At 58.4% G+C, this 25,054-nt stretch overlaps 6 protein-coding genes across 6 annotated transcripts; 5 read left to right on the top strand and 1 right to left on the bottom strand.

The window, feature by feature from the left end:
• Positions 1-371: 371 nt before the first annotated feature.
• SLS55_008736 (uncharacterized protein) lies at positions 372-1,371 on the top strand (the record flags this gene model as incomplete). Its single annotated transcript, XM_066780142.1, has 2 exons — positions 372-627; positions 881-1,371. The coding sequence occupies 2 exons, from the start codon at positions 372-374 to the stop codon at positions 1,369-1,371; spliced, it is 747 nt and encodes a 248-aa protein (XP_066629371.1).
• A 1,022-nt stretch (positions 1,372-2,393) lies between these two features.
• On the top strand, positions 2,394-5,457 carry SLS55_008735 (uncharacterized protein; the record flags this gene model as incomplete). The annotated part of the gene is made up of 8 exons (XM_066780141.1): positions 2,394-2,576; positions 2,633-2,658; positions 2,707-2,941; positions 3,004-3,268; positions 3,620-3,662; positions 3,715-4,448; positions 4,522-4,649; positions 4,705-5,457. 8 exons carry the CDS (start codon positions 2,394-2,396, stop codon positions 5,455-5,457), a joined length of 2,367 nt encoding a protein of 788 aa, XP_066629370.1.
• Positions 5,458-6,336: 879 nt separating this feature from the next.
• Positions 6,337-9,602, top strand: SLS55_008734 (uncharacterized protein; the record flags this gene model as incomplete). The annotated part of the gene is made up of 3 exons (XM_066780140.1): positions 6,337-6,345; positions 6,851-7,278; positions 7,337-9,602. The coding sequence occupies 3 exons, from the start codon at positions 6,337-6,339 to the stop codon at positions 9,600-9,602; spliced, it is 2,703 nt and encodes a 900-aa protein (XP_066629369.1).
• A 444-nt stretch (positions 9,603-10,046) lies between these two features.
• Positions 10,047-13,336, top strand: SLS55_008733 (uncharacterized protein; the record flags this gene model as incomplete). The annotated part of the gene is made up of 3 exons (XM_066780139.1): positions 10,047-10,051; positions 10,267-11,569; positions 11,630-13,336. The coding sequence occupies 3 exons, from the start codon at positions 10,047-10,049 to the stop codon at positions 13,334-13,336; spliced, it is 3,015 nt and encodes a 1,004-aa protein (XP_066629368.1).
• Positions 13,337-14,066: 730 nt separating this feature from the next.
• SLS55_008732 (uncharacterized protein) lies at positions 14,067-15,281 on the bottom strand (the record flags this gene model as incomplete). Its single annotated transcript, XM_066780138.1, has 1 exon — positions 14,067-15,281. The coding sequence occupies one exon, from the start codon at positions 15,279-15,281 to the stop codon at positions 14,067-14,069; it is 1,215 nt and encodes a 404-aa protein (XP_066629367.1).
• A 259-nt stretch (positions 15,282-15,540) lies between these two features.
• On the top strand, positions 15,541-16,160 carry POP5 (RNA-binding protein pop5; the record flags this gene model as incomplete). Its single annotated transcript, XM_066780137.1, has 2 exons — positions 15,541-15,760; positions 15,811-16,160. 2 exons carry the CDS (start codon positions 15,541-15,543, stop codon positions 16,158-16,160), a joined length of 570 nt encoding a protein of 189 aa, XP_066629366.1.
• Between the last annotated feature and the right edge of the window lie 8,894 nt (positions 16,161-25,054).

The following is a 25,054-nucleotide window of genomic DNA, read 5'->3' as shown; positions in this document are numbered from 1 at the left end:
CGGCACGTCTTCCTTACGTGTGCCTTCAAACAACGGCCTACTCTCCGGGACCTTGCCGGAGCGGTTCGGCCCGCACATGCTCAATGAAATCGATTGCGTCACAGTCATAACACTTGCTTACCAATGTGCCGAGTAATCCGTGGGGCAAATCACGACGTCAGCCCAGCTGCTTCACGACATCGCAACTAGCAATCAGTGGGCCCTTCTCTCTTACTATTTGAAGCTCCTTCGATCCCAAATCAATTGACTCGTCGACAATTGACTCGTAGAATTCTCAGCAAACAACCCCGCAGAACATATATAATTCGCCTCTATCATCCGGTCTGCCCACCCGCATCATACGCAAACACAGCACCATCACCACGGCCACAATGTCGCAGCACGTCCTTCTCATTGGCGGGCATGGTAAGGTGGCCCAGTTCATGACGCCTCTCCTGCTCTCGCGCTCGTACGCTGTTACGTCGATGATCCGCGACCCGGCGCAGTCGACCACCATCAACAAGCTGGGCGAAGGCCAGCCGGGCAAGTTAAACGTGCTGGTCAGCAGCGTCGAGGACGTGAAGAGTGAGCAAGATGCAAGGAAGATCCTAGATGAGGTGAAGCCGACTTGGATCATTTGGAGCGCAGGTATGTGAAGCCTTTTATCTGTTGGTCTCCCTCGCATGATGGTGTCAAGAGGAGGATATAAGGTATCTTGCGGGGTGCTTTGGGTATTGCAACTCCATTTCCCAACACGAACAAAAACCCCTGCAATTACATGATAATTTCTCTCGTACCTGATTACGCTGAGAAGAGTAACTAATCTCATCATCCTCTCTCCCCGTAGGCGCGGGTGGAAAAGGTGGTTCCGACCGAACGTACGCGGTTGACCGCGACGCAGCCAAGGCCTTCATCAAGGCGTCGACGGCGTCGCCCAGCGTCTCGGCGTTCCTAATGGTGTCGTACCTGGCGTCGCGTCGCACCAAGCCGGCGTGGTGGAGTGAGGCCGAGTGGGCCAGCGCCACCAAGCTCAACACGGAGATCCTGCCGGACTACGCCAAGGCCAAGATCGCCGCCGACGAGTACCTGGCGGCGATGACGAAGAGGCGGGGAGGGGACTTCAGGGGTATTTGTTTGCGGCCAGGCACGCTGACGGACGAACGGGCGGGTGGTGTGGAGTTGGGGAAGACGGGCGGGAGCGGTGGGAAGGTCAGCAGAGAGGCAGTGGCCCAGGCGGCGGTGGAGGTGCTTGGCAGCGGGTATAAGGGCGGCTGGCTGGATCTCTTGGATGGAAAGGAGGACGTGAGGACGGCGGCGGAGAAGGTGGCTAAGGAGGGAGTGGACGCATTTGAGGGGGAGGATGCTGAGCGGATCTATGCGTTGGCGGACTGATGGATCGGACAGATTAATGAGGCTCTTGCTGGGCGGCTCTGGCTCGGGCATTGGTGGTTCTTCAGGCAGGGTCTCTTGCGGATACCAATGAGAAAGAGATGCACGTGCGGATCCCGGCGTTGCATCTCGCATGGCTCCTTGCTGTTGGGCCTATGACGCCAGGGTGATAACAGGGCGGTGAGAGCCCACCACGTATCGTACATTGCGACTGACGGCAGGGAAAATTTTCGGCGTCGCGGAAAAAGGACCATCTACGATCGGGACGTAGGCTGGTCCCCAGGCGTCGATTGTTCTCGTGCATTGCTCGTGGGGCCGGGTCGCCTCGTGCGGACCCTGCATGTGCAGGCAAAGGGAACGCGGAACTCTGCGCCGGCGGGTGTGGCAAATGGGCGGAGCAATAAGCTACGCGCTGCACGTCAGCGCGCCGATGGTTGCAGGTAGCGTGGTAGGGTGGTGCAGGTGCAGTGCAAGGCTTACGTCGCGCGACGTCCACAGATCCGCAGAGGGTCCGGCGGCCAACTGACGCGGTCTTCGTGACTCTGCGCGACGAGGTTAGATCAAGGTTCGGACCAGCAGGCGGTCCCCCGCATTCCTGGCCGTTCGAGAGGCGCGAGTGGTAAGCACGAGAGGGCTGCGTGCGGCGCCGCGGGCGGACCGAGGCCAAGCGCAGCAGCCGAGTGCGCCCAGCACTCGCCCAGCACTGCCACCCCGCGCGCTTTTCGACCGCGATTTGCCGTCCAGTCCAGCCACGGACCCATTGGGTCGCGTCCCCGCCGTGTCCTTCACCCATCGCGCGACGCCAAGAAATTCACCATGCCGCCGCTCGAGAGCTCAGGTCCGGCGCTGCGCCGGTCAGCCTGCTTTCCTCCGCTGCAAGTCGTCAAATAAACCCGCCTTCGCATCGCTCAGTCCTCCCCGCGCATTCCAGCAGCCTGCTCCCGCTGCCCCCCGATCTTCGCGCAGCGTGCTGCCCCGGGCGTAGCTTGCGCGTTTTTGCCCCCGTCTCGCCCCGTCGTCCAGTAATGGAAGACGAGTTCGGCGACCTGAAGCATCTTTCGCTGTTCCAAGCAGGGTCCGGCCAGGCCACTCGTCTGAAACACCGCAACAGCGTCAAGCAGCTCCGCGAAAAGGACGCCGATCTCGTGTACGACGAGGAGGACACCATCGACTACAGGCCGCAGGAGCGCGACTTCAAGCACGAGCAGGTACCCAATCCGTCTTCCTGCAGCTTGCTCCCGTCCGTTGCGCTGACCCCGCCCAGGTCTTCAAGGGATGGACGCTGATCTGGTGAGCTGGCTGTCCGTGCGCGCCGTTGTTTTTGCTGACTTTCTTCAGGCTGGCCTACCAATCCACCGGCGTCATCTACGGTGATCTTGGAACAAGCCCTCTCTATGTCTTCTCCTCCACCTTTTCCGAGCCGCCGTCGAAAGACGATCTGGTCGGCGCTCTGTCTCTCATCATATGGGCCATCACTTTGATCGTCACTGTAAAGTACATCCTCATCGTGCTTTCCGCCAACGATGAGGGAGAGGGCGGCACCTTTGCTGTTTACAGCTTGCTCTCGCGCTACGTATGCCGCCCCATCCAGTGCTGTCGTCGGTCGGTCGGAAGCAATTGTTAACGCCGCCGCAGTGTAATATTACGAAACACGATCCCACGAGGTGGCACACGCATCGTCTTAGCCGCTTCGAGTCCAATGAGTTGCGTCCCCTCAACCAGAGGGTGCGCGACTTCCTCGAGCATAGCCGGGCCATGCATTTTGCCCTCAAGGCACTGTCCGTTTTCGGCGTCAGCTTGATCCTGGCTGACACCATCCTTACACCGGCCCAGTCAGTATTGGGTGCCGTGCAAGGCCTCAGGGTTGTTCGCCCCGACCTTGGAACCGATCTGGTTGTCGGTGTATCTTGCGCAATCATCGTAATCTTGTTCCTGGTCCAGCCTCTGGGAGTATCGCGGCTGGCGAAGGCTTTCGCGCCCATAGTTGTTGTCTGGCTGCTTTTGAATTTCTGTTTTGGGATTTATGTGAGTTTTCGGTGCTTTTGCAATCATGACTCTGCTAACCCAACGAAGAACCTCGTGGAATTCGATCATACTGTTCTTAAGGCTTTTTCTCCGACTTTCGCGTTCAGTTTCTTCGTGCGAGACTCAACAGACGCCTTCCTGTCGTTGGGTGGTATTTTGCTTGCATTTACCGGTAAGGCGGCCCATTGCCAGAATCTACGACCTCCCCTGCTAACGGACATTCTAGGCGTCGAGGCTCTTTTCGCCGACTTGGGCGCTTTCTCGCAACGGTATGGTATGCCACATGTCTGTCCCGGCTCCCGATGGCTAACGGCAGCAAAGGGCGATTCAAATCTCCTGGATTGGCTTCGCTTACCCATGCATCCTGATGGCATATATTGGCCAGGCTGCTCGCATCTCTACCAACCCTAGCGCATATGACAATCCGTTTTTCGAATCAGTTCCACCGGGGATGTTCTACCCTTCGCTCATCATTTCGATACTGGCTGCAGTCGTGGCCTCCCAAGCAATGATCACCAGCGCTTTCCAGCTGCTCTCCCAGGTTATGAATACCAGCTACTTCCCTCAGATCCAGATGATCTATACCAGCAACAAGTTCTATGGACAGGTCTTCATCCCGATGGCAAACTGGCTGTTGATGATTGGCACTGTCATCGTCACGGCAGTCTACAACAACACCACTAAACTTGGCCATGCCTACGGCTTCTGCGTCGTGCTGGTCACGTTCATCACAACGAATCTGGTTGCGCTGGTTGCCATCATCGTTTGGCGCCTTCCATGGTTCCTGGTCCTGCCAGTCTGGGCGGTTTTCCTCACACTTGATGGCCTATTCCTTGCTTCTGCGGCCACTAAGTTCGTTGACGGTGCCTGGTTCACATTCGTACTGGCTTGTATTCTGGCGCTTGTCTTCATTGTGTGGCGCTATGGGAAGGAGCAGCAGTGGAGAGCCGAAGACAAGAACCGCCTTGGACTTCGTGATTTGATCGTTAGAAGTGACGATGCGCCACCGAGGCTGGCTGACAAGTACGGAGGTGGCGAGATATACAGGATCAAAGGTACGGATGTCCCTCGAGTTACGAGCGAAAGTGGAGAAAGGTCAGTGAGGTTAACCTATTATGTCAACTCTAGGCCTTGGCATCTTCTTCGACAAAGCTGGCGACAAGGTGCCCATAGTGTACGAAGAATTCCTCAAGAAATTCGAAGCGCAGCAGGATGTTCACGTCTTCTTGCATCTCCGTGCCTTGCACATCCCTCATGTAAGCTTCACACAGTTCATTATAAGAATCGGGCTCATGATCATCGTCCATGCAGGTCAAGGAAGAAGAGCGCTACGAGATCGCGGGAACACGGATGCCAAATTGCTATCGCATGATCATTCGCCACGGCTACAACGACCACCCGATCAATGCCGACCTGGGCCAAGTCGTCTACTCTCAGCTCCGCCACGCCATCGTCAAGGCATCGCGCCCCAAAAACATCCGCAACAAGTCGCCTCCGCCAGAAAGCAAGGAGAGCACCAGCGGCTCTTCGACAGTCGGAGCAGAGCCGGCAGAGCAATCCTCTCCGGAAAATCCGGACGCCATCTCGGCGGCCCCTAGAAACAGCACCAACACAAGGACCACCAGCCACCGCCCTCAAAGCGCCTCCACCGTCTCGGCGAGAGAACCGGCCGAAAGCCCGGATAATTCTGACGACGACGACCGCATCTCCCTAGCTGCCTCGACGCCTCCGAGCCCACCAACGCCACCACCCGGCGCCCGACGGCGGAGAGGGTCCGTATCGAAGAACTTGCGCTTTGCAGACCAAGATCACGCGACGTATGCAAATCTGCCGGAACAGGCGGTGTCGCGACGGCTGGCGGCGCTGGACAAGGCCTTCGCGACGCAGGTAGTGTACGTGGTTGGGAAGGAGCAGTTACGTCTGCTGACGTACAAGAATGGATCGATGAAGAGGATTCTACTGAGCATCTTCTTGTGGTTAAGGGAGAACACGCGGACAAAGGTGAGCAAGATGAATATTCCAGTGGAGAAGCTGGTGGAGGTGGGGTTCGTGCGGGAGATATGACGGTTGTCCCTACATGTGGAGTTTTTTCAAGGTAAAAAGGGGAAATTATAATGTTTGATGGTATGGACATACTTGGACGGGCCCGGATACTCTGCGCGGTGTGATTTGAGAGGGCGTGCCACTACCTACGTTTCCTTGGTAATCACATAGGACCCCAGGCGGACCCGGACTTCGGCCTCGGCTTTAGGGAGCAAATGTATCTTTCGTTGTCCTTTTGCGTCCGAAGGTGGGTCCGCATACACAGTAATGCTGACAAAAGTCGGCGTGGGCCGTACGACGGCCGCTTTCCTCTGGCTGACCCATCTTCCTGGAGATGCAATACACGGGTTGTAAGCGTCAATGCGCGATTCATGAACCTGGTCGTGGACGGGCGCCCTTCGGATGCATCATGGGAGGCAGGTGGCAGGACGGTGCTCAGCCCGGCCCACGTCATGGCGCAGAGAAGCAGAGAATAATGCAGGCACGGCATGTGTAGATGGTGCAGGGGCCGATGGGCTCGCAAGAGGTCAGGATAGAGTTATCAGAAGGGCATCACGTGCAGCGCAAACCTGGCACCTGGCCTTGCATCGGCCTCGCGCAGGACCGACAGGCCGGCTTATTCGCTGACTGTTCACATGTGCCAAGGCCGCATTGGCGGATGTCTGCTTCTTCAGCAGCACACAGGAGCGCAGGGCAGACCAAGGCCGCGCGGGCCCATCACGTGCGGATGCAGCAGAGACGCGGACGGCAGGGCCGGGCCAGGCTGGCTCGCTGGCCAGGACGAACCCAAGCTTCCTCGACTGTCACTACCGTGTCCTTCTCGCCGACTGATTCCCCCCCGTTCTTTACTTAGCACTCGCATGTCACGGCTATTTGTCAGGCTCACGCTATGGCGTCACCATGCCCTCAGTACCCCGCAGCCGTGGCCAAGGTTCCGCATGTGCCGATGGTTCCTGGCCGCAAACAGCCACCCCATCGGCCCACGATTTCTCAGCCTCTTTGAGCGGCCATTGCCCCTCGCTGCCCCCGCTGACACACGCTTTGCCAGAGGCCTGCCCCTGCTTCTTCACGTCGCCCGCCGGTGACGGCCCTACGTCATGCTGCTGCCCGGCCGGGCCCTTCTTTCTGCCACCGTCTCAATGGCTACCAGGGCGGGCCGTGGGGGACACGATGCGGGGCCACCATGCAGCCCGCGAAAACAGCGCAGTCGGCGCAGGGTTGAGCTCGACCTGACCATCACGTACCTGGGCCCGCCTCACGCCCTCATTCGTCGGCCCGCGCCATCTTCCTGGCGTATGGCATTAGATCTGCCTAAACGTGCTCCCCAACGGCGTCCTAAACAAGCCTCTGCCCGTGATCACGCCCTGCTAGGCCCACAACGGTCCGTCGACACCAGCCTCGTCCCTATTAAAAGCCCCCGTGCCGTCCCGTCATTCCGACTGCAGAGCACGCGTCCCCCACGCTCAGCAGTCTGACAATGGTATTCGACACGCTCCCGGCCACCGGCTCCGGTCTCGTGGCCGCCCTCCGCAAGCGCTACGACTCGTTCGCCGACGGTCAGCATCCCACCACCACTCCTACCGTCATTGACATTCGCCGCGATGCTGGCGAGATTTCCTTGTCTGCCGCCATCTCCGATGGCCTGCGTCCCGCCGACGGTGGCGAAAAGACGCTCCCCACGCTGCTCCTCTACGACGAGGCCGGTCTGAGGCTTTTCGAGAAGATCACCTACCTGGACGAGTACTACCTCACCAATGCCGAGATCGAGGCTCTAGAGGCCTACTCCGACGCCATTGCGGACCGCATCCAACCCGGTTCCATGATCATCGAACTTGGCAGTGGGTAAGTGCTCTATTCCTCTTCCCTGCTGAGCCGACCCAGGTGCTAACGGCATTGGCAGCAATCTGCGCAAGGTGAACATCCTCCTGCAGGCTTTGGAGAAGCAGCAGAAGGACGTCGACTATTTCGCCCTTGACCTGTCTCTTCCCGAGCTTGAGCGTACCCTAGCTGAGGTCCCAAGCCAAAGCTACAACCACGTGACATGCTACGGCCTCCACGGCACCTACGACGATGGCATGGAGTGGATGAAGCGTCCTGAAATCGCTTCCAGGCCAAAGACAGTGCTCTGGATCGGCTCCAGCGTTGGCAATTTCAAGCGAGACGAAGCAGGGCCTTTCCTGAAAAGCGTTACCGATTCTCTACAGACAGGTGATAAGCTCCTCATTGGTATCGATGCCTGTAAAGATCCAGAAAGGGTCTACCATGCGTACAACGATCGAGACAATGTCACTCACGACTTCATTCTTAACGGCTTGAAGAACGCAAACAGAATCCTCGGTTCCGAGCAGTTCAAGCCCGGCGAGTGGGAGGTCATTGGCGAATATGACTCTCAGAACGGCCGCCACCACGCCTTTGTCTCGCCGCTCAAGAACGTAACCATCGATGGCGTCGATATTGAAGCTGGCGAGAGGCTCCGGGTCGAGGAAAGCTACAAGTACAGTGCCGAGGAGACTAGGCAGCTGTGGGAGATAGGACAGGTTGCCGAAGGTGCCAGGTGGACAAACAAGGCTGGCAACTACGGACTTCATTTGGTGTCGAAGCCGAAGGTCTTCTGGCCTTTGAGACCGAAGGACTATGCGGCTAACCCAGTTCCATCCGTAACCGACTGGGAGCAGCTTTGGTCTGCCTGGGATGCCGTGGCTCTGGACATGATACCAAACGAAGAGTTGTTGGAGCAGCCCATCAAACTACGCAACGCCTGCATTTTCTACCTTGGGCACATTCCGACATTCTTAGACATCCACCTTTCTCGTGCCACCGGCCGACCCGGAACCGAGCCGAGATATTACCCGCAGATCTTCGAGAGAGGAATCGACCCGGACGTCGAGGACCCACAGCAGTGCCATTCTCACAGTGAGGTCCCGGAGTCGTGGCCTCCTGTTGAGGAAATCCTCGGGTTTCAGGATGCTGTCCGCCGGAGGGTTAAGAAACTGTACGATTCCGGCGAAGCCGCGTCCGACCGCCGTGTTTCCCGAGCCATTTGGATAGGCTACGAACACGAGATCATGCACCTGGAGACGCTGTTGTATATGCTTCTGCAAAGCGACAGGACTCTACCTCCCCCGGCTACGGTCAAGCCCAATTTCGAGCAGCTGGCCAAACAGGCGGCGCAGAAGGCTGTTGAAAACAAATGGTTCACTATCCCTGCTTGCGAGATATTCGAAGGGCTTGATGATCCGGAAAGCGACGACGGACCCCTGCGTTACTTCGGTTGGGACAACGAAAAGCCTCGTCGCAAGGTCAAGGTTGCCTCTTTTGAGGCCAAGGCTCGCCCAATCACCAACGGGGAATACCTGGACTACCTCAAGCAGACTCGGCGTTCTGAACTTCCGGCGTCCTGGGCGGCTTCCAAGTCTGCTACTGACATAGTAGACGGCCACACCAACGGCACTGCCAATGGAGTGTCCTCGAAGAAGCGTGCTTCTGACGAGACGTTCGATGACGTATGCGTCAGGACCATCTTCGGCCGTATTCCTCTCAAGCATGCGCTTGATTGGCCTGTTATCGCGTCTTACAATGAGTTGGCTGGGTGCGCTAATTGGATGGGCGGCCGAATTCCCACTATGCAGGAAGCCCGCAGTATCTACGCGTATGTCGAGCGGCTGAAGGAGCTCGATGCAAACCAGCCAACAACGCAGCGTACGATCCCCGCAGTCAATGGTCACCTAGTCAATGACGGCGTGGAGGAGTCACCGCCATCCCACGCTTCGTCAACCCACCCCAATGGTGCCCCCAACGCAGCTGCTTCGTCTTCCTCCTCGCCCGACCCGCGTGGGCTCTTTGCCGACCTAAGCGGGGCGAACGTGGCGTTCAAGCACTGGTACCCTGTTCCGGTCACGCAGAATGGCGACAAGCTCGCGGGCCAGGGCGACATGGGCGGCGCTTGGGAGTGGACGAGCACTGTGCTGGAGCCGCACGACGGGTTCAAGGCCATGGATCTGTATCCAGGTTACACGTCGGATTTCTTCGATGGCAAGCACAACGTCGTGTTGGGTGGGTCGTGGGCCACGCATCCGAGGGTAGCGGGGCGGAAGACGTTCGTCAACTGGTACCAGAGGAATTATCCGTACTGTTGGACGACGGCGAGGATTGTCCGGGACAACTGAGAAAACAGACTGCCAGCACAATCGTGTGTCTATGTGTGAAGGGAATCCGACATTTCATTTTTCTCTTTCTGCAGGTGATCACTCGTTGTCATGGGCTCAAGGAATGGGATTGGGTAAATTGGAAAGAAAAAAAAAGTAACCTTACGATTTATGACGGCTTACTCCATCTTGGACTACCATCTCTTAGCTTCAATCTATTTGTTCACCCACTTGATCGTTCTGGAACAGGTCGAAACAGGGCTTGAGGACCATTTGGAAGTGCGACAAGTCTCACAAAGTCATGGAACAATGAGAAGTTGAGTGCCAATCTTGCCGTGGACATTTTTGTTTCTCCCCTTGTCTCTCCTAGGCCCCTGACTTAGCACAATTCCGTTGTCTGCCTGTAAAGTGTTGCTTCGGCACTGCAAAAGGGAAAAAATCAGTTCGTTCACATGATTTGGAGACATGGGGTGAGAGTGACGCGGTGGCGGGGGGGGACAGAACTGGCGGTGATAGCAGTGGTGACTGCCATGGACTGGGTGGAACTTGAGCAGTGCAGGTCTTGGACGGTAGGGTCTCACGGGTCAGTGATTGAGGAGTGGACGCGAAACCAGGAAGTACATCACCGGTTGCTTCGCTAACACTTCTATTAGGTTCTTTTCGTTCCGCCACTTTGGCCTCGCAGGTATTTCTTCAGCTCGGCACCACCGACCTGCATCCTTTTTACTCCATCCACCCTGGAACGACCGACCATGGCCACCGAACGTTGGAAAGACGACGCGGACTGGGAGCCACCACGGCACCAGTCGATGCTCAAGCCGCCGCCTGCGGCCTGGTTCGTCTGGGAAGACACGCCGGGCCTCGACCACCACTGCCCTGTGTGCGGAGTGCCCAACTCGCACGCGGGCACATTACTTAACATCTGCCTGGGGGAGCATGTGATGCCCTGCCCCAAGTACCACCAGAACCTCTTCTGGCCTAACAAAACGCACGAGTGCGACCCATGCAACCGCTCTCGCGAAGAGCACTTCAAGCGGCACAAGGCCATCGCCATCACCCTGCGCGAGCTCGGGCGGCTCACAGGTTCTGGTCACAGCGGCAGCGGCTCGCCACCGTCGCCCAGTGAAAGCGACTGGGCCGAAGGCGACGGAGCAACGCAACAGAGACGCCGCAAGCAGAACAAGCTCGCGAAGAAACTCGACAAGGCCCTTTCACGCAAACCGCCGCCCGACACCATCGCCGGCGCCGACGTCGCCCGCGTTGCCCTGGCCTTCCACCCAGACGCCGACGACCGCCACGAGGCCGGCGACCAACACTTCATCGAGCTCGACGACCCGGATTTCCCCGACAACGTGCGTTGGGACGGTCGCGGCTACGCATGGTACCGTCGCCAAGTGGATGTCACCGGCACAGTCATTTCCCCCGACTTTGACGAGCTGGCCGCCGCAGCGCTGAGGCGTTTGAACGTCGACGTTCCCTCTCATGCTACGCCGAAGCAGAAGCTCACCAAAGATCAGAAGAGCGTCGTCAACCAGCTCTTAGCTCTTGCCAAGGCCGACTTCGAACACCTGTGGAATGAAGAAGTCGAGACGGCAAAGCGCAGAGGCGGTTTCCTGCGCTTCATCAGGGCCAGCGCCCTGGATCGCATCAAGGAATCAAGGAAGGAGAGGCTCGAATACGCGACAAGGCAGCGCAGGGCGGATGAACCTGACCGGGCCATCGATAGGGTGTTGCATGTACAAGACGCCAATGATCAGGTACAGGATGACTTCCATGAGGAATTCCCTCCTCGGAACGTGCTAAACCACCCGGAAGCAGAACCCGCCAATGCTTTGGGCATCGATTTTCCAGCCGATGAGCCAGAGGATAATATTCCAGGAGATACCTTCGAGGGTACTGCGACCGTCCAGAAAGAGGAATCTGATCCCACGGTCTTCAACTTTGGGTCTGGCAGCGACAACGCGAAGCCGAAGAAGCAGGAGGGCAAAGTAAGTACACGTGCACTGTGCGAGTATGGTTCAACACGATGCTATCTGACAGGCTGTCAGGAGATTGCAAAGGCTTCCGAGCATGCCGCTGCTCTACCTGTCTTGACAAGGCCGGAAGAGATCCCTCTTCCGCCGCCCAACAAGAAAGAGCTCATCGAATGGGAGGCGGAGGCCAGCAAGGCCAAGTTCCGTTACACGCTCAACAACACCCCTCCTCGAGCCGAGCGATTCCTCGACGCCAAAGACTTCTTCCAAGCTGGCGTCTACAACATGTTCAACCACGACATCTCGGCGACGCCGCGCGACACGCCGCTCGAGCCCAGGCCGGACCCAGAGAAGGACTTCCTCGTCACCGACAGCATGCACCACATCGACCACCTGCATCCCCGGCACGACGACTGGAAAGCCTTCACGAAGCACTTGGGCCGCTACAAGCCTCACCCCTGGCAGACGGCTAGTTACGATGCTCACAAGTCCCCCGACTACAGCGTGCCCTCGAAGCTGTCAGCCGCCCGTCTCGTCGTTCCCATGGGCGAGGAGGTGTTCATGACGGAGCAGCAGTACGTCGCTGCCATAAGGGCGACCATCGATGGGGGCGCGCCGGGCTGCCCCGAGGGCCACGTCTGCATGATGATGCACAACACCATTGTGCCCTTCGCGTTCGACGCCTCGCAGATGGCGCCCGCCTACCTGGTCGACCAATTCTCGCGTGGCGACGGCTTCCTCGCCGAGCAGTGCTGGCAGTACCACCTCTTCGGCCGCCTCAACCAGAAGAACCTGGCCCTGCGCGACGGCCTGCGCCGCAAGCGTGACCTCGCCCTCTACGACCCCCGCCTGGCCACCTTCACCCCCCTCGAGGCCGCCCAGCTTGCCCGGCTCGAGGGCCCGCTCAACGACTCCCGCGTGCCGCGCACCTGCATCTGCCATGGCCTTGAGACGGCCCGCATGATCACCTGCGACAACGTCCTCTGCCCCGACGGCGGCGCCGTCCACGCTCGCTGCATGGACATCGACTACGCCCCGGGCGAGGGCGAGCGCCACTTCTGCCACAGCTGCGCCGGCGACGTGCTGTGGTTCATGTCCGAGGACCGCGCCAAGCGCCGCGCCGCCGTCGCCATCACCAAGCTGCCCCCGCCGGCCGTCGAGAGGGACTACGCCCGCGTCGCCGAGCTCGTCTGCCAGGTGCTGCGCATCCTCCACAACCAGGCCGGCCCGCGCCAGTTCGAGCGCATCGTGCCCGTCGAGGTCATCGCGGCCGATGTGGTGGGCACCATGGACGCCTGCGTCGACAAGGGGGTCGCCACGCCCGACCCGTGGCTGCTTGTTAGCCGCATCCTTTCCGACCGGACGCTCGACGGCCACGTCCGCAGCCAGGAGAGGAGTCTCCTGGACTTCTGCGACGTGTGTGCCGGGGAGCACGGCAGGTCCACGCGGCACCTGCCCGAGAGTAAGAGGGTGAAGGTGGAGAAGAACGTTAAGATCTCTGCCGTGCGCACTTTGAATCAGGGCTCCGGGAAGAATGCGGCGGAGGACTGGAACGGGCAGGATGATGGGAAGAAGGGGGAGAAGCGGGCGAAGGGGAAGATCGAGGAGGGGGAGGAGAACGGGGAGACGGCGGCGGAGGAAGGCGGTGGAGAGTGCGTGGAGTTCGAGCTCGAATGGCAGGCCTTGGAGTTGGGATCCGACGCGCGGAGGCTGTATCACTCGGATCCCGTCTTGAGCGCGGAGTCGGTTGTGAGGTGGGAGAAGCTGGTGAAGCAGCGCTGATGGGCATATAACGTGCATCACCTCCCTCTCGGAGTCCTAGTGTAACAATCGAGATTAGCATGTGAGGTTTATTCATTTCGTAAATGCGAGTTAAACAGACATGCTTTGAGCTCCATGCCTATGAAAAGAGGATAAAGCTCGTCTAAGTTAAAGCTTTATCCGGTTGTATTAAGTCTCAGTCAACTCGGCGATCGATGACGTTGCTGGCGACTGTCCCCAGCCCTTTTCCTAGCAAGACCAATGTACCTTGCCTTCGCACCGCTGCAAATCTCACCTTCGAGGCAGTCGCATGTCTGTATCTAAAATCAACACTTACGTTCCGAGGATGAGACCTGTTAGCCGGCAGGGGTATGCACCCACGAAGGGGTAGTAGGTCCAGCTCTATGTGCTGACGCACGCCCTGGGGCAACAAATTAGCTTCGAAAGCAGTCTGAACTATTTGGACACGGCTCAATTGGTAGACGTAGAATACTTGGTGAAGCAACTTATATTCATATTCACGAGCAAAAAAATCGTTTACAACAGTTCAACGGCATACAGACACTTGGTCTGCCAAATATGATCATTCTCAATTGAATTATAGCAGCATTGGTTTGGCGCTGGATGTGAAGTGATAAAGGGTATTCAACCTCGCCGCTAGCGCCCGCAATTCATGCTGCCCGAGTACGAAAAAATCCAATAATGCTGCCCTTGGCTTTATGGGCCGATCAACCAAGCCACGAGAATGCGTTTAGATGAAGTCGCTGTTGTTGAAGCCACCGAATGGGTTGGGCGGCCCGCCACCCCCAAAGCCACCGCCGCCAGGGAATCTTCCCCCACGGAGCGGATCCCTTGGTTGGTCACCTGGGTTCACTGGATCATAGCGTGCGCCGGGTGGAGCCTGAGGATCAAATCCCACACCACGTCCGCCGCGGCCTGCGAATAGTGGATCATCGAAAGTAGGATGCATGCCTCCAGTGGGCCCTCCCCTGATACCGCCACCAATACCACCCCAATTCATAGGGTCGTGTGGACCCAGGCCGGCTGGATACAAATCCGACTCGCCATAATGGCCGAGTGGAATGCGTCCAGGCACACCACGGGCCGGACGATTTATCTCATACTCGTCCTCAAAGCCTGGGGGCGGGAAGTCTCCAGCCGGGAGTGGCCGACGGGGTGGTTCAGCCAGTGGATCATCGAGCGGGTGTGGACGTGCGGGAGGAGGCTGCGGATCTTCGCGCAGTGGATCGTAACTTGGAGCATTGGGGTCGCCACGCAAAGGCGGGTTGTTGTGTCTGCCACCACTGTTGTCGGCGCCGGATCCTTCTGTTGATGCAGTTTCCTCGTAGCCTTCCTTGCGGAGGCCTGGGGCGACCTTCTGTAGCACGCTAAGTTTGAAGAGAGCGCCTAGATCAGTCAGACGGCCCGGTGAGATGAAAATGTCTTGGATAATCTTGGATGCGTTGTCGACAGCTGCTTCGGCTCCTGGAAGGGGTGTTGCAGGCACGGACGATTCAGAGATGTAGTCGCGGGCAACGACTTCGAATGAAGCAGTCTTGTCGTCGCCCAAACCGACGGCGAGAATGACGGCCTTTGTGCCTAGCCTGTTGACTTTGACCAGGTATTCCATAGAAGACTGGTCGTGGGCGTAGCGGAAGGCGTAGAACGAGGAGGCATTCCACGCAGCGGGTAATGCGTGAGGATCGTGAGCGTCGGAGCTTGCCTCTGGGAGCTGTAAGTGCGTGCCGCGCACGCTATTGGGTTGGAACCACTTACCGATCTTGTGGTCTTCGCCGAGTCCGATGAGCCTGAAGCCGACGCTAATCATGCCAGCGTGGACAGCAAGAGCGACAGCATCGAAGGGGTTCTTGATTTGGGGCGAGGCATCGCGCGGCAAGCTGGAAGCCATGAATAGGGCCAGCGACCCTGCGCTGAGAGGGTTTCCGGCGGTGTTCGCCATGAGCATAGCCCAGTGCACAAATCGGTGAGGCGAGCAGTCGGGGGGTGAGCGAGATAGTTGATGGAGTGCCTGACAAGGGAGTGCGAGGATTGAGTGTTGTAGTGCGAAGAAGCTATAACGATGATGATGCCGTCACTGACCCGGAAGGCAACAGCTCCCCCGCGTAACCTAGCGCCCGGACTTTAGGCAGCAAACCCCGCAGCCTTGGCGCACCGTGGAACTTCACCACCGCACACGCCGAACCGCACAGCGCGCGCACGCCACCATGGTGCGCTTGAAGCATCGCTACCTGCTGGTGGAGTTACTGTACCCATCGCCAGCAACCTCGCCGTCCAAGTCCGCGCAATCTCTGCCCGATGTCGTCCAATTCCACCAGCCAAGTCCTGACAAGCTGACTGCCGGTCTACTCATCAAATCCATCCGCGATGGCATAGTAGAGCTGTTCGGGGACTATGGCGCTGGCATGACGGGTGGCACTCTGCAGGGTATGCCAAATGCCCTCTGTCCAGCGATGTGCCTAACTCTGCTGTTCCAGTCAAATATTTCTCGCCCGCGACGTCCACAGCTATCATACGCGTCTCCCGCGACCATTACCGCCTCGTCTGGGCCGCGCTATCCTTCATCACGCGACTCCCACATCCCATCAATCAAGACTGCGTAGTCCAAGTCGTTCGCGTGTCTGGCACCATCCGCAAGGCCGAGGAAGAGGCTATCAGGCGCGCAAAGCAGGCAATCTTGCACGCTCGGCGCGCTGCAGGCGACGCGTCGGCCGATGTTCTCCTAGACAAGCGAGCAGGTGGCATGTTCGATTATAGCAAGATCCACGAGGACACGCCGATGAAGGGTATCGTGGACGACGAGGACGACGGCGAGAGCGATGCATGATGACTTCTAGCAATCGGGCTTGATTGCTCGGTCGTACGACATCTCCAACGGCACCTCACGCCACACCGGGGTGTTTGCCGCCTCTAGATCCTTCGCAGGCAAAGAAAGCAATCATCGTCTGTTCGGCAATCTTGCAAACATCCCTGACTTGCCTCGAGACTCCACAAATCTGTCTCACCCTGCGGCGATGTCCTTAGCGATTCCTACTGTTCAGCGCACAGGTCGATCCGGAAATAATAGTGGTGGATATTGCCGAGCGCCATCAATATCAGAGTTCCTGCCGACGCGGAACCGCATAGCTTCCATTCAGCTGCTCTTTTCCAACGCTGCCCTGCCGCGAACCGAGTACGTCATGTCAGACCATGCCGCCGACGACGTCGTGGACGCAAAACAGGTCCAGACCAAGGCGGACGCTTGCTCCATGTATCCACAGCTTCCGGCCGGAAGCCCTCCTCCGTCCCAACCTTATTCCCAACCCTGCCCTTGTAGAACGACGCGGGATCCACAAACCGGACAATGTGTCGGGGAAAGGGTGTGTAGCGGAGATTGTTACCGACTCTCCTGAAGTAGAAATGGAGTGGTCTTGAGCGATTTTGAAGGTGCTAGGCAGCCGGAATAGGGAGGCATGGTTCCATGCGTGGGTCTCTCTATGAAAGTGTACAAAAATCCATATGCGTGTCATGTTCCAAGGTACATACATGGCTTGTTAAATGAGCATACGCTCTGTCCATGGGCCGGGCTCCCCGGATTCCCAGTGCCCTCCAGAGCGGTACCTGAACTAACCCCGAACCGAAGATTTGGCGCTTCGATCATGGCAGGTTCTCGGCCCAGCATCACCGCAGAAAAGTCCCTGCGTACCGGGCAGGGAAAGCATATGCAAGCGCGCATGCACGGTTGACCGCCTTTCCTACACGAAGCTGCGGCGTGTGCCCCGTGCTTTTCTTCATCGATGGCAGGGCCTTTGTTTCTGCATGCTCGAGGAGAAGCGGAAGTCACGGTGCAATTTGTACCGGTTACCGGGGAATCCGAAGCCCTCTTTCCCGATTGCTGTTAGCAGCCGAAGCAACAGGAGCAGAGAGCTCGCGTTCGCCCCACCCTCAGACCTAGCTCTTCGCGTCCAGCTCGGCGTGGCACATGAAAGCGCGTGCTTTTGTTGCATTAGTTGCTGCATTCGTCGCCATGTTGGGCCGGCGTTGGCGACGGCCGTGGCTGCAACGGTGCTAGCTTCTCCGCGATACTGACTGCTCTTGTTCGATGCCCCTCGAGCCCCTGAGAAATATGGCCCAAACGCCTTTGGCTCGCATTCGCTGTAGTGACGCTGCTCAGCTTCTCGACCCCGGCGATTGGTCAGCTGTCGGGCCACTACAGGCCGACCGCGAAGCCGGTCGGTTAACCCACTCTGCCTACTGTGTTGCTGTTACGGCAAGGAGTCGAGGCCTAAGGGATTTGCAAAGGCGAGTGGCCAATAAGCACCCCGCGGTCCCATCAAAAATCATGAGAAGATGGAGAAAAAAGCAAAAGTATAGTCTGTGCGGATCACGCCGTTCCGATCGTTACAATCTCGCGCTTTCTGCCGTTGCCAAGATGGCCCAAATCGCACTCTTTGGGGCGGCCTCCAGAGAGAGCGCTCGCGTCCGCGCGGCGGCACACGCCACCCTATCGATCTTTACTACGTACGTACTGTTGCCGGCTTCGCCTGCTAGAAGCCTTACAGCTGCCGGTAAGCGGAGGAGGAGCAAGCGTCTTGCTCTGTAAAGGGAGTTGCAGTGGCAGTGAGAAGGTGGCACTTGCGGCTTTTCCGGGGACGGGCCGTGCTCGCTTTTTTCGTTTGCGCCATGGGCTGGCGGGGACACGGCTATTACGCCCTTGATCCTCCTCCCCTTGTCCGTACAGGAAAAGGATTAGCAAGGCCGCTTTGCCGAATGGGCCGGAGATGACGAGTTCCTAATGACGATCGAGGGCGAAAACTTGGAAGGTCGAGGACGGGAGGCTTCCGCTGCGGAGCAGCCCTCCGAGCCGATGGCGGGAAGGATTCGAGGGTGCAATGTAGACTGTGGATCATCAGGAGGACTGGTGCGCCAGGGCTAGTTGAAGAACAAATCACGACGTGGAACCTGCTAACAAACCGCCGGAGAGGACCATTTCATCATGCGTGGTGCCAGGGCAGTCAATCGTCTGGAGCGAGGCCACTTCGTCCGTAAGGCGCGCGCACATGCAACCAGAGAAGAGAAACCAAGCCGGTCCCGAAGCCAAGAGTACCGATCCCGCTCATCACGCGCGCGCGCTTCACACTCCTCGTCCCTCCTCAGTTGGGCGCGCATTCGGAGTGCACTTCCCTCAAAAGAGAAGACGGTCCGAACGGACCTCTCCCCAAAGCAAGACCACGAACAACCCACGGCGAAACCCTTCGAGCCAACTTACTCGTGATACGCTCCGCCGGCTGCCGGTTACGGGGCCGGGCATAGCGGCTGTCGGTTCCTTCCCCGTTCCCACACACACGGACAACCCGTCAGTGGGCCGAGGAGCCGCGGGAGGGCAGCAGAGTGAGAAAGGCGGACTCTAGCCACGGGGTGGTCCAGGTGATGATTGGCTTGGGCTGGGGTGGTGCTATGTGCCCTCTTTCGTGAAGACTGGGTGGGCCCCCTTGCCATGAATCTGTCTTTTCTTTTCCTCTTCGCCCGTCCTTCAGAGTAAGAGAGCGACGGTGCGACGACTCTTCTGGCGACCAACAAACCAGCCTAGCCATCGCTCACTCTTGGCCATCCACACTTCGTCACGGAGAGAAAGAGGGGCGGGGCCCAGAGCCGATCTTTCTTGAGAATCCTTGGGAAAGCCCCGATGTTTTGTCCCGGGCGGGTCTTTGCAGGATCGCTTTCGTGTAACGCGGGCACAGACTCAACGGACCGCGCACGCACGTACGTACGCACATACCACCACCACCTCTTCCCGTCCCGTCACTCTCTCTTCATTTCTTGTCCGCTCGCTCTGCACTGCACACGCACACGCCTTTTTGCCATCCGTGTCGAACAAGCAACAAAAGCAAAGAGAGAACAGCTGCTGGTCAGATCTGTAACCTCCGATCTCCTTGCTCGTGCGTCTTCTTTGCACTGCAAGGGTGGACGAGGAAAAGATGCGGAAAGGGAAGAAGATGAGATTGAAGACGTGCTGTGCGGCAAGCAGCAATAGCAGAACGATGACTGTACGATCCTTATTCACCAAAGGTTTCCGCCCCATCGTCCTACTTTGCCATTGGCACGCGAAGGGAGAAAGCGGGAGGGAAGGGGAAGTCGAGGCCTCAAGACTAAGCTGATCAGCGAGTCGTGCACGCCAAACCCCCCACAAGAATCAGCGATCAGACGTTGCCAGCGTGCAGACATGATAGGACACGATCGCTAATTGTCAGCAGTCCCGGCAGCCGCAAGCAACAATTCTGGCCTCTGGATGCTGCCCTTAGCATGTGTCCTTGGTTGCGTGTACATACAGTGCTCGTCGGTCGCTCACTCGATGTAAGGCCCCCGCTTCTCGCATGATCTTGTATCCATCGCGTAACCCCCTCCCCCTCCCTCCCTGCAAGAGAAAGAGGAGCACGATCGCACAGCCAATCCCCCATGCTGTTGCCGTCCCCAAGCCGCACAGACCACATGTTCTTGCTCCTACGCCTGGCGTCCGGCGGCGAGCCCCGGCCATGTTGGCACGGCGGTGTCCGGCTATGCGTCAGCACAGCAGCACCCGACGCGGGAGAACAGCTAGTGTAGGGAGAGGGCGGCAGAGTGTCGTGAGTGAGATGCAAAGTATGGATGAAACTTCGCACGCCAAAGAGGAGGTTATCGGGTCAGTCGGGCGAATTGTGTGGCGCACAAAATCCCATGTAGGCTGGAAAGGAGTGGTGGAGGAGAGAACATGGCCTGACGTGCTCGGCTTACTTCCTAGGCATGCTGTGGAGTCCTCAGCACGTCGCGCTCCCTGCGCTGGCTGGCCGCTTCTTGCCTCTCTCCGCAGGAGAATGCCGCTGTCCTTCTCCTGTTGCATTGCTTGGGAAGGAGAATGCCGTTGCAATACAGGCAATGACATGTATCTCGAGACCGATACACAAGTGACTGCATCTGATGAACGTGTGGAGTGGTGTGGAACGTGCTGCGGAGATCTGCGCGGGTAATTTCTACAGCGCCGCATTTGCTGCGGCAACCAAGCGAATGTTGGTGGCGCACAGCGGATGATGCCCACCGTCCACACAGAAACACCGGCTAAGTGTTGCCTGTGATCATCCATATGGGATGAATGGTTTGAGGGGTGAGGACACTCGCGGTTCGGGGGCTCAGAGATGTTGGTAGTGGAGCAGGTCTGAGTTTACATGGAATGGCATCTGTGGCACTCACTTTGTGTAACCTTGGAGCGGGAGCTTGTCCTGGCAGTCGGTAATTGTCACACTGTCACATCATCACGTCCCAAAACCAGGGAAAGCTGTACCCGAGTGCCCATTTAGTCCTTCGGTTGGTGTTGTGTTGCGGCATGGTGGGGCCTGTTGTTTTCTCGAACGAATCCTTCTGCAACTCTGCGTCAGCCATCCGGCTCGAAGGGGAAGGAGGCCAGAATGTGTATCTTTACAAGTCAGGCGATATGAAGGCCTTGGAAAGGGCCGAAATGCTGTAAAAACGCAAGTAGCAGACACGTTGCTACAAAGTATGGTGGCGGAGGTGCAGGTGTCAAGAGGCCTAGACGAACAAGGAAGGAGAGCACAGATGGACCCAGCAGAGCTTGTGCTCCCGCCACCAGTCACCAGAGCCTGGGCGTTGGGCACGCGGTGTAATTACCTGTGACGGGCCTCTAGCCATTGGGGATGGCGATCAAACGGAGCACGGGGTCAGGGCGGAGACGGCAATCCTACCTATGTCCGAACATGACGCGGTTTTTGTCTTGGAAACGGCGCCTGCTGTTGCAATCCTGTATGGAAACGGTCAATGCCATTCTCAAAGTACCTGCGGCTTGCGATAAAACTAGATTGCGGAGGCTAGACGATACCATGTCTGCGTTCTTGGTTGGAGAGTGCGCATGTGATCGCCGATTACATTCACCTGACGGCGCTTTGGCGGGAATACGCGCGTAGACGAGTGCATTTCCGGCGGTGTCTGTGGGGAGGACTGGCTGGGTGACCAGCCAGGATCAGCCATCCGCTTTGGAGCTATAGTATTTGTCGTGATTGGTGACAATGGCGGGCTGTCTCTCGGCAGCGGGACGTTGCGCAGGCAAGCGGACAGAAGGAGCCAGCGGGCGGGTAAGATTCTGTGTGGCTTGGTGTCGCTGATAAGCTCCGGGAGTCGTAGTGTCCTGATGACACTACAACCCGGAGATGCTAATGGGCTGACGGCTCCTGTGAAATCCTAGGTAGAACGGCATGTTCAACATCCTAATGATGCTGACACTGGCGTCATCGATGTCACGCTGAGCCCGTCGGATCTGCCAGCTCGATGTGGCGGAGAGGGGATAGCGAGACCCGGACAACGCGAGGAGGCGAGCAGCTTGCTTGAGGTGGCGGGCGGCTACAACGCTACGGCATGGCTCGAAGCTACGTTGTCTTGGGAAGAGAGGGTCATCGGATCGAGTTCCTATTGCGGGTCAAGAGCTGCTACGAGGAGATGGTGCCAGGCCGAAGCGAAGTCGCAGGACTGCCGCTCCAGACGAATTCGCCTGCGCGCTTCCGGTCATCCACACTAGCATAAAGTTGTAAAGCAGTGCGTATGTAGGTGCTAGCAGGGCCTGCGACGTGTCTGTACTCGGCATGGGCAGGGTGTGCTTCTCGCCATCGAGGCAGGCCGGAAGGCCCTTCGTCGATTGGCTGTGTGGTGATCAAGCTCTGGAGTTTTGCAGCATCGCGAGGTTCAAGTGGCGCCAGTCACAGCGCTGCCGCGTGTTGGTGGCGCACGGGGTGGCGCGCTGATTCGTCAGGCAATCGAAAATGCCATCGTCCAGGCGATCGCAGTCGAGGGGCTTGCTTGCCGTTTGCCGCCGTCCAGGTAGCCAGGGTGCAGCAGGCGGGTGGTGGTGTGGGTGGTGGTTGGGCGGCGGGGCAAGGTGCGGGCCTGGCAGAGAGGCCGCCCCGGGCTCGTGCTCTCGAGGGCTCAGCGGACCGTGGACGCGAAGATGGGCGCGAGCCACCCCTCCAAAGAGGAGAGTCGCATATGCACAAGAGGGAGAGAGCCGCGCTCGCAGCAGCTTGCGGTCATGTGTTGGCCAGATCAGCCAGGTTCGATGGTGGACGAGTATCGGTGGCGGCGGCAGGGTCCAGTGCTCTGCGGCCCATGCGAAATCACCGCGTGGAGCAAGCAAACGAGCGTGCGGGACGGGGAAAACGGAAGCCGCACATCATGCGCGCGCGCAATCGAGGCAGACGTGCGACGGGCGCAGCAGGTGGCCCCGGTGCCCGAGAAGCGGAGGGAAAATGAGGTCCAGAGAACCATGTCCCCTCGTCGCGGAGCTGTGGCAGAAAAGCGCGATACGGCCGGCTGCCGTCGCGCTGCTGCGGGACGATGCCGACGAACGCACACTGGACGTCAACCAACCGGGTCGATCAGGATGACATGCCAGCGAGATCACCTCATGTGCGGGTAGCTAGCGGTGCGGGCGGGCGAAGCGACGATGCGTGCCGATATGCGCGGCAGCGTTCAGACCCTGGGACTCAGTCAGCTCGGCTTAAAGTTCTGACGCCTGCGGCCAGGGGCATACCCAGATCATCTGTCAAGAGCGCTGCTTGCGGAATCTATCTGCGGCGGGGGCATCCAGCCCAGTGCAACCGCGAATGACAGCGCGTGTGCAGGCGAGCAGGCAGCCAACAGGCGACGCGGTCGATGGAGAGTTCGTCGGCCGGGCCAGACACGCATGGAGACGCAATTAGCGGAGCACGGGCGGCCGTTGGCTCCACTTGCCATCAGAGCCGTCGATAAGGCGCGCTCGACCCGTTCTCCGGCACGCTGGTAGCACGAGAGAGAGACAGAAAGCGAGGTTGTGGCCTGAGACAGAAGCCTGACCAATTCCATGAATCGCGGCCGCGAGTTGCTCCTGCAAATCACAGCGCCGCCCGGCGCAGGGGCCGGCGGGCAACAACGCTGCAGAAGCGCGCCTGCACACCGCAGCCACCTGTTGATAGACGCCAAATGCTCCGTGCGCTGGCGCTCGTCCACCTGATTTGTGGATTATCCGCCTTGCAAGGCTAGACTAGAAGCAGTAGGCCCCATCCAGCCCTTGCAACGCACTCGCTCCCCGCTGCTTTTTGGCCCCCAACCTGGCGTTGTGAGGCCTGCAAGCCCCTCCCTCTCCATTTCCCGCGCTTCCACGCACCCAGGCCGCTGGCTTACCGCACACCCGGGACCCATCCATTTCCCCTGCCAGTGGCATCTGACAGGGATCCGAATCCTTCGGTACGGCCATCACATCACTTCCTTGCCAAAGCGAAACGGCCTGCCCTGTCGCATTGTTGCCTGGAGAGCGAAGACGCGAGAGCAAAATGGGGCCTAAGGTTGCCTGGAAGGCCACTTCACAGAGACAATGTGATGCGATCCCAAACAGGCCTGCCAACACTGCCAACGGTGCAATTGGTCGCGCTTATGTACAGAGAGAACCGAGTGCTATATCCGCTGTCCCACGCGCGCCAACCCCTCCCCCATCCCACTTGCGCACACCCAGCTATACCCATCGCGCCTAAGCTCAATGGGGCGTCAGTCACAGTAGCGCCTGTCGCAACACCTAGTGCATGAGCTCGACGGTTGCATCAGGAAAGAAAATTGGGTAGTAGTCGTTACCAAAAGCGCCGCAAGCCGCCCAATCGACGGCGCTCGTCGGTAAAACGAGTGCTGTATGCATAAGAGAATGTACAAAAGAAACACGCGAAGCCACCGAACCCTGCCATACGCCTGATGATATCACATCCCCCGCCAAGTGCTGACAATGCCTCCGAGCCCCGCGATGAGGCGGAAAGAAAAGATGAAGATATCCGCAAAATGTGCCGCCCAACCATTCCATATGCAAAACGCTGGTCGCTATGACGCACAATGCCGCCCTGATGAACTAACCTCCCTATCTACACTTCGATCGCGAAGGGTGTTGCGCGTTCCGTTGCGCGTGTATCGTGCTCGTGTCGCGCTGGCCCGCGGGAACTCGATCTACTACGGGCTTGGCAGGAAGTATGGACCCAAGTGACCTAGCGACATGTTTCTAGGCGCTGCTCGGGGATGCGGAGGCCTCACGGGCTGTGTCCTCTGCCTGCGGGTCGAGATCGCTCTCTGCGCCTGTCTGGCCCTGACGTCGAAGCGCTTGGGGCACCCGTCTTCAGTGTGTCTGTCGTGGAATTTGTCAGTCCTCTGGAGCCGTGCGATCTGTGGCTGTGGTGTGCTTGCGGACTGCCTTACCTCCTGAGGGTGTCCTTCCGTGCGAAGTAGGCTTCGCATGCTGTGCATTTTTGGTTCTTGACTTTGAGGTGCACCTGTGCACATTGGGATCAGCGGCGCTCACCAGAGCACGGGTTACGCGGCCGTGATGCTTACACTTTTGTGATGCCTGGCCAGATCCGTCCTCCGCACGAACCTCCTTCCGCAGCCTCGGACTGGGCAGGCGTGCGGTTTCGGTCGATCTGGGTTGTGGGTATCCATGTGTGCATTGTGGTTGTAGCTACGTTGGAATAGCTTGCCACACAAATTGCACTTATGGTTGGCGTTCTCTCTCGTGGTTGCGCGCCGTGATCGCGTACGCACAGTGCTGGTATTGACGGTGCCGACTTCACTGTTGAACGTGTTAGCTCTCATGCTCATTACAAGCAATAAAGATGAGTGGATGCATGCGTCTGGCGGAGTGACTGTACCTTTGAGTCGTTGCGTACCTGACATTGCCGAGTCGCTGTGGAGAAA

The sequence above is a fragment of the Diplodia seriata genome (genome assembly GCF_021436955.1).
Source record: "Diplodia seriata strain FDS-637 chromosome Unknown scaffold_9, whole genome shotgun sequence".
Lineage (NCBI taxonomy): Eukaryota > Fungi > Ascomycota > Dothideomycetes > Botryosphaeriales > Botryosphaeriaceae > Diplodia > Diplodia seriata.
This window is presented reverse-complemented; position numbering and strand designations above follow the sequence as displayed.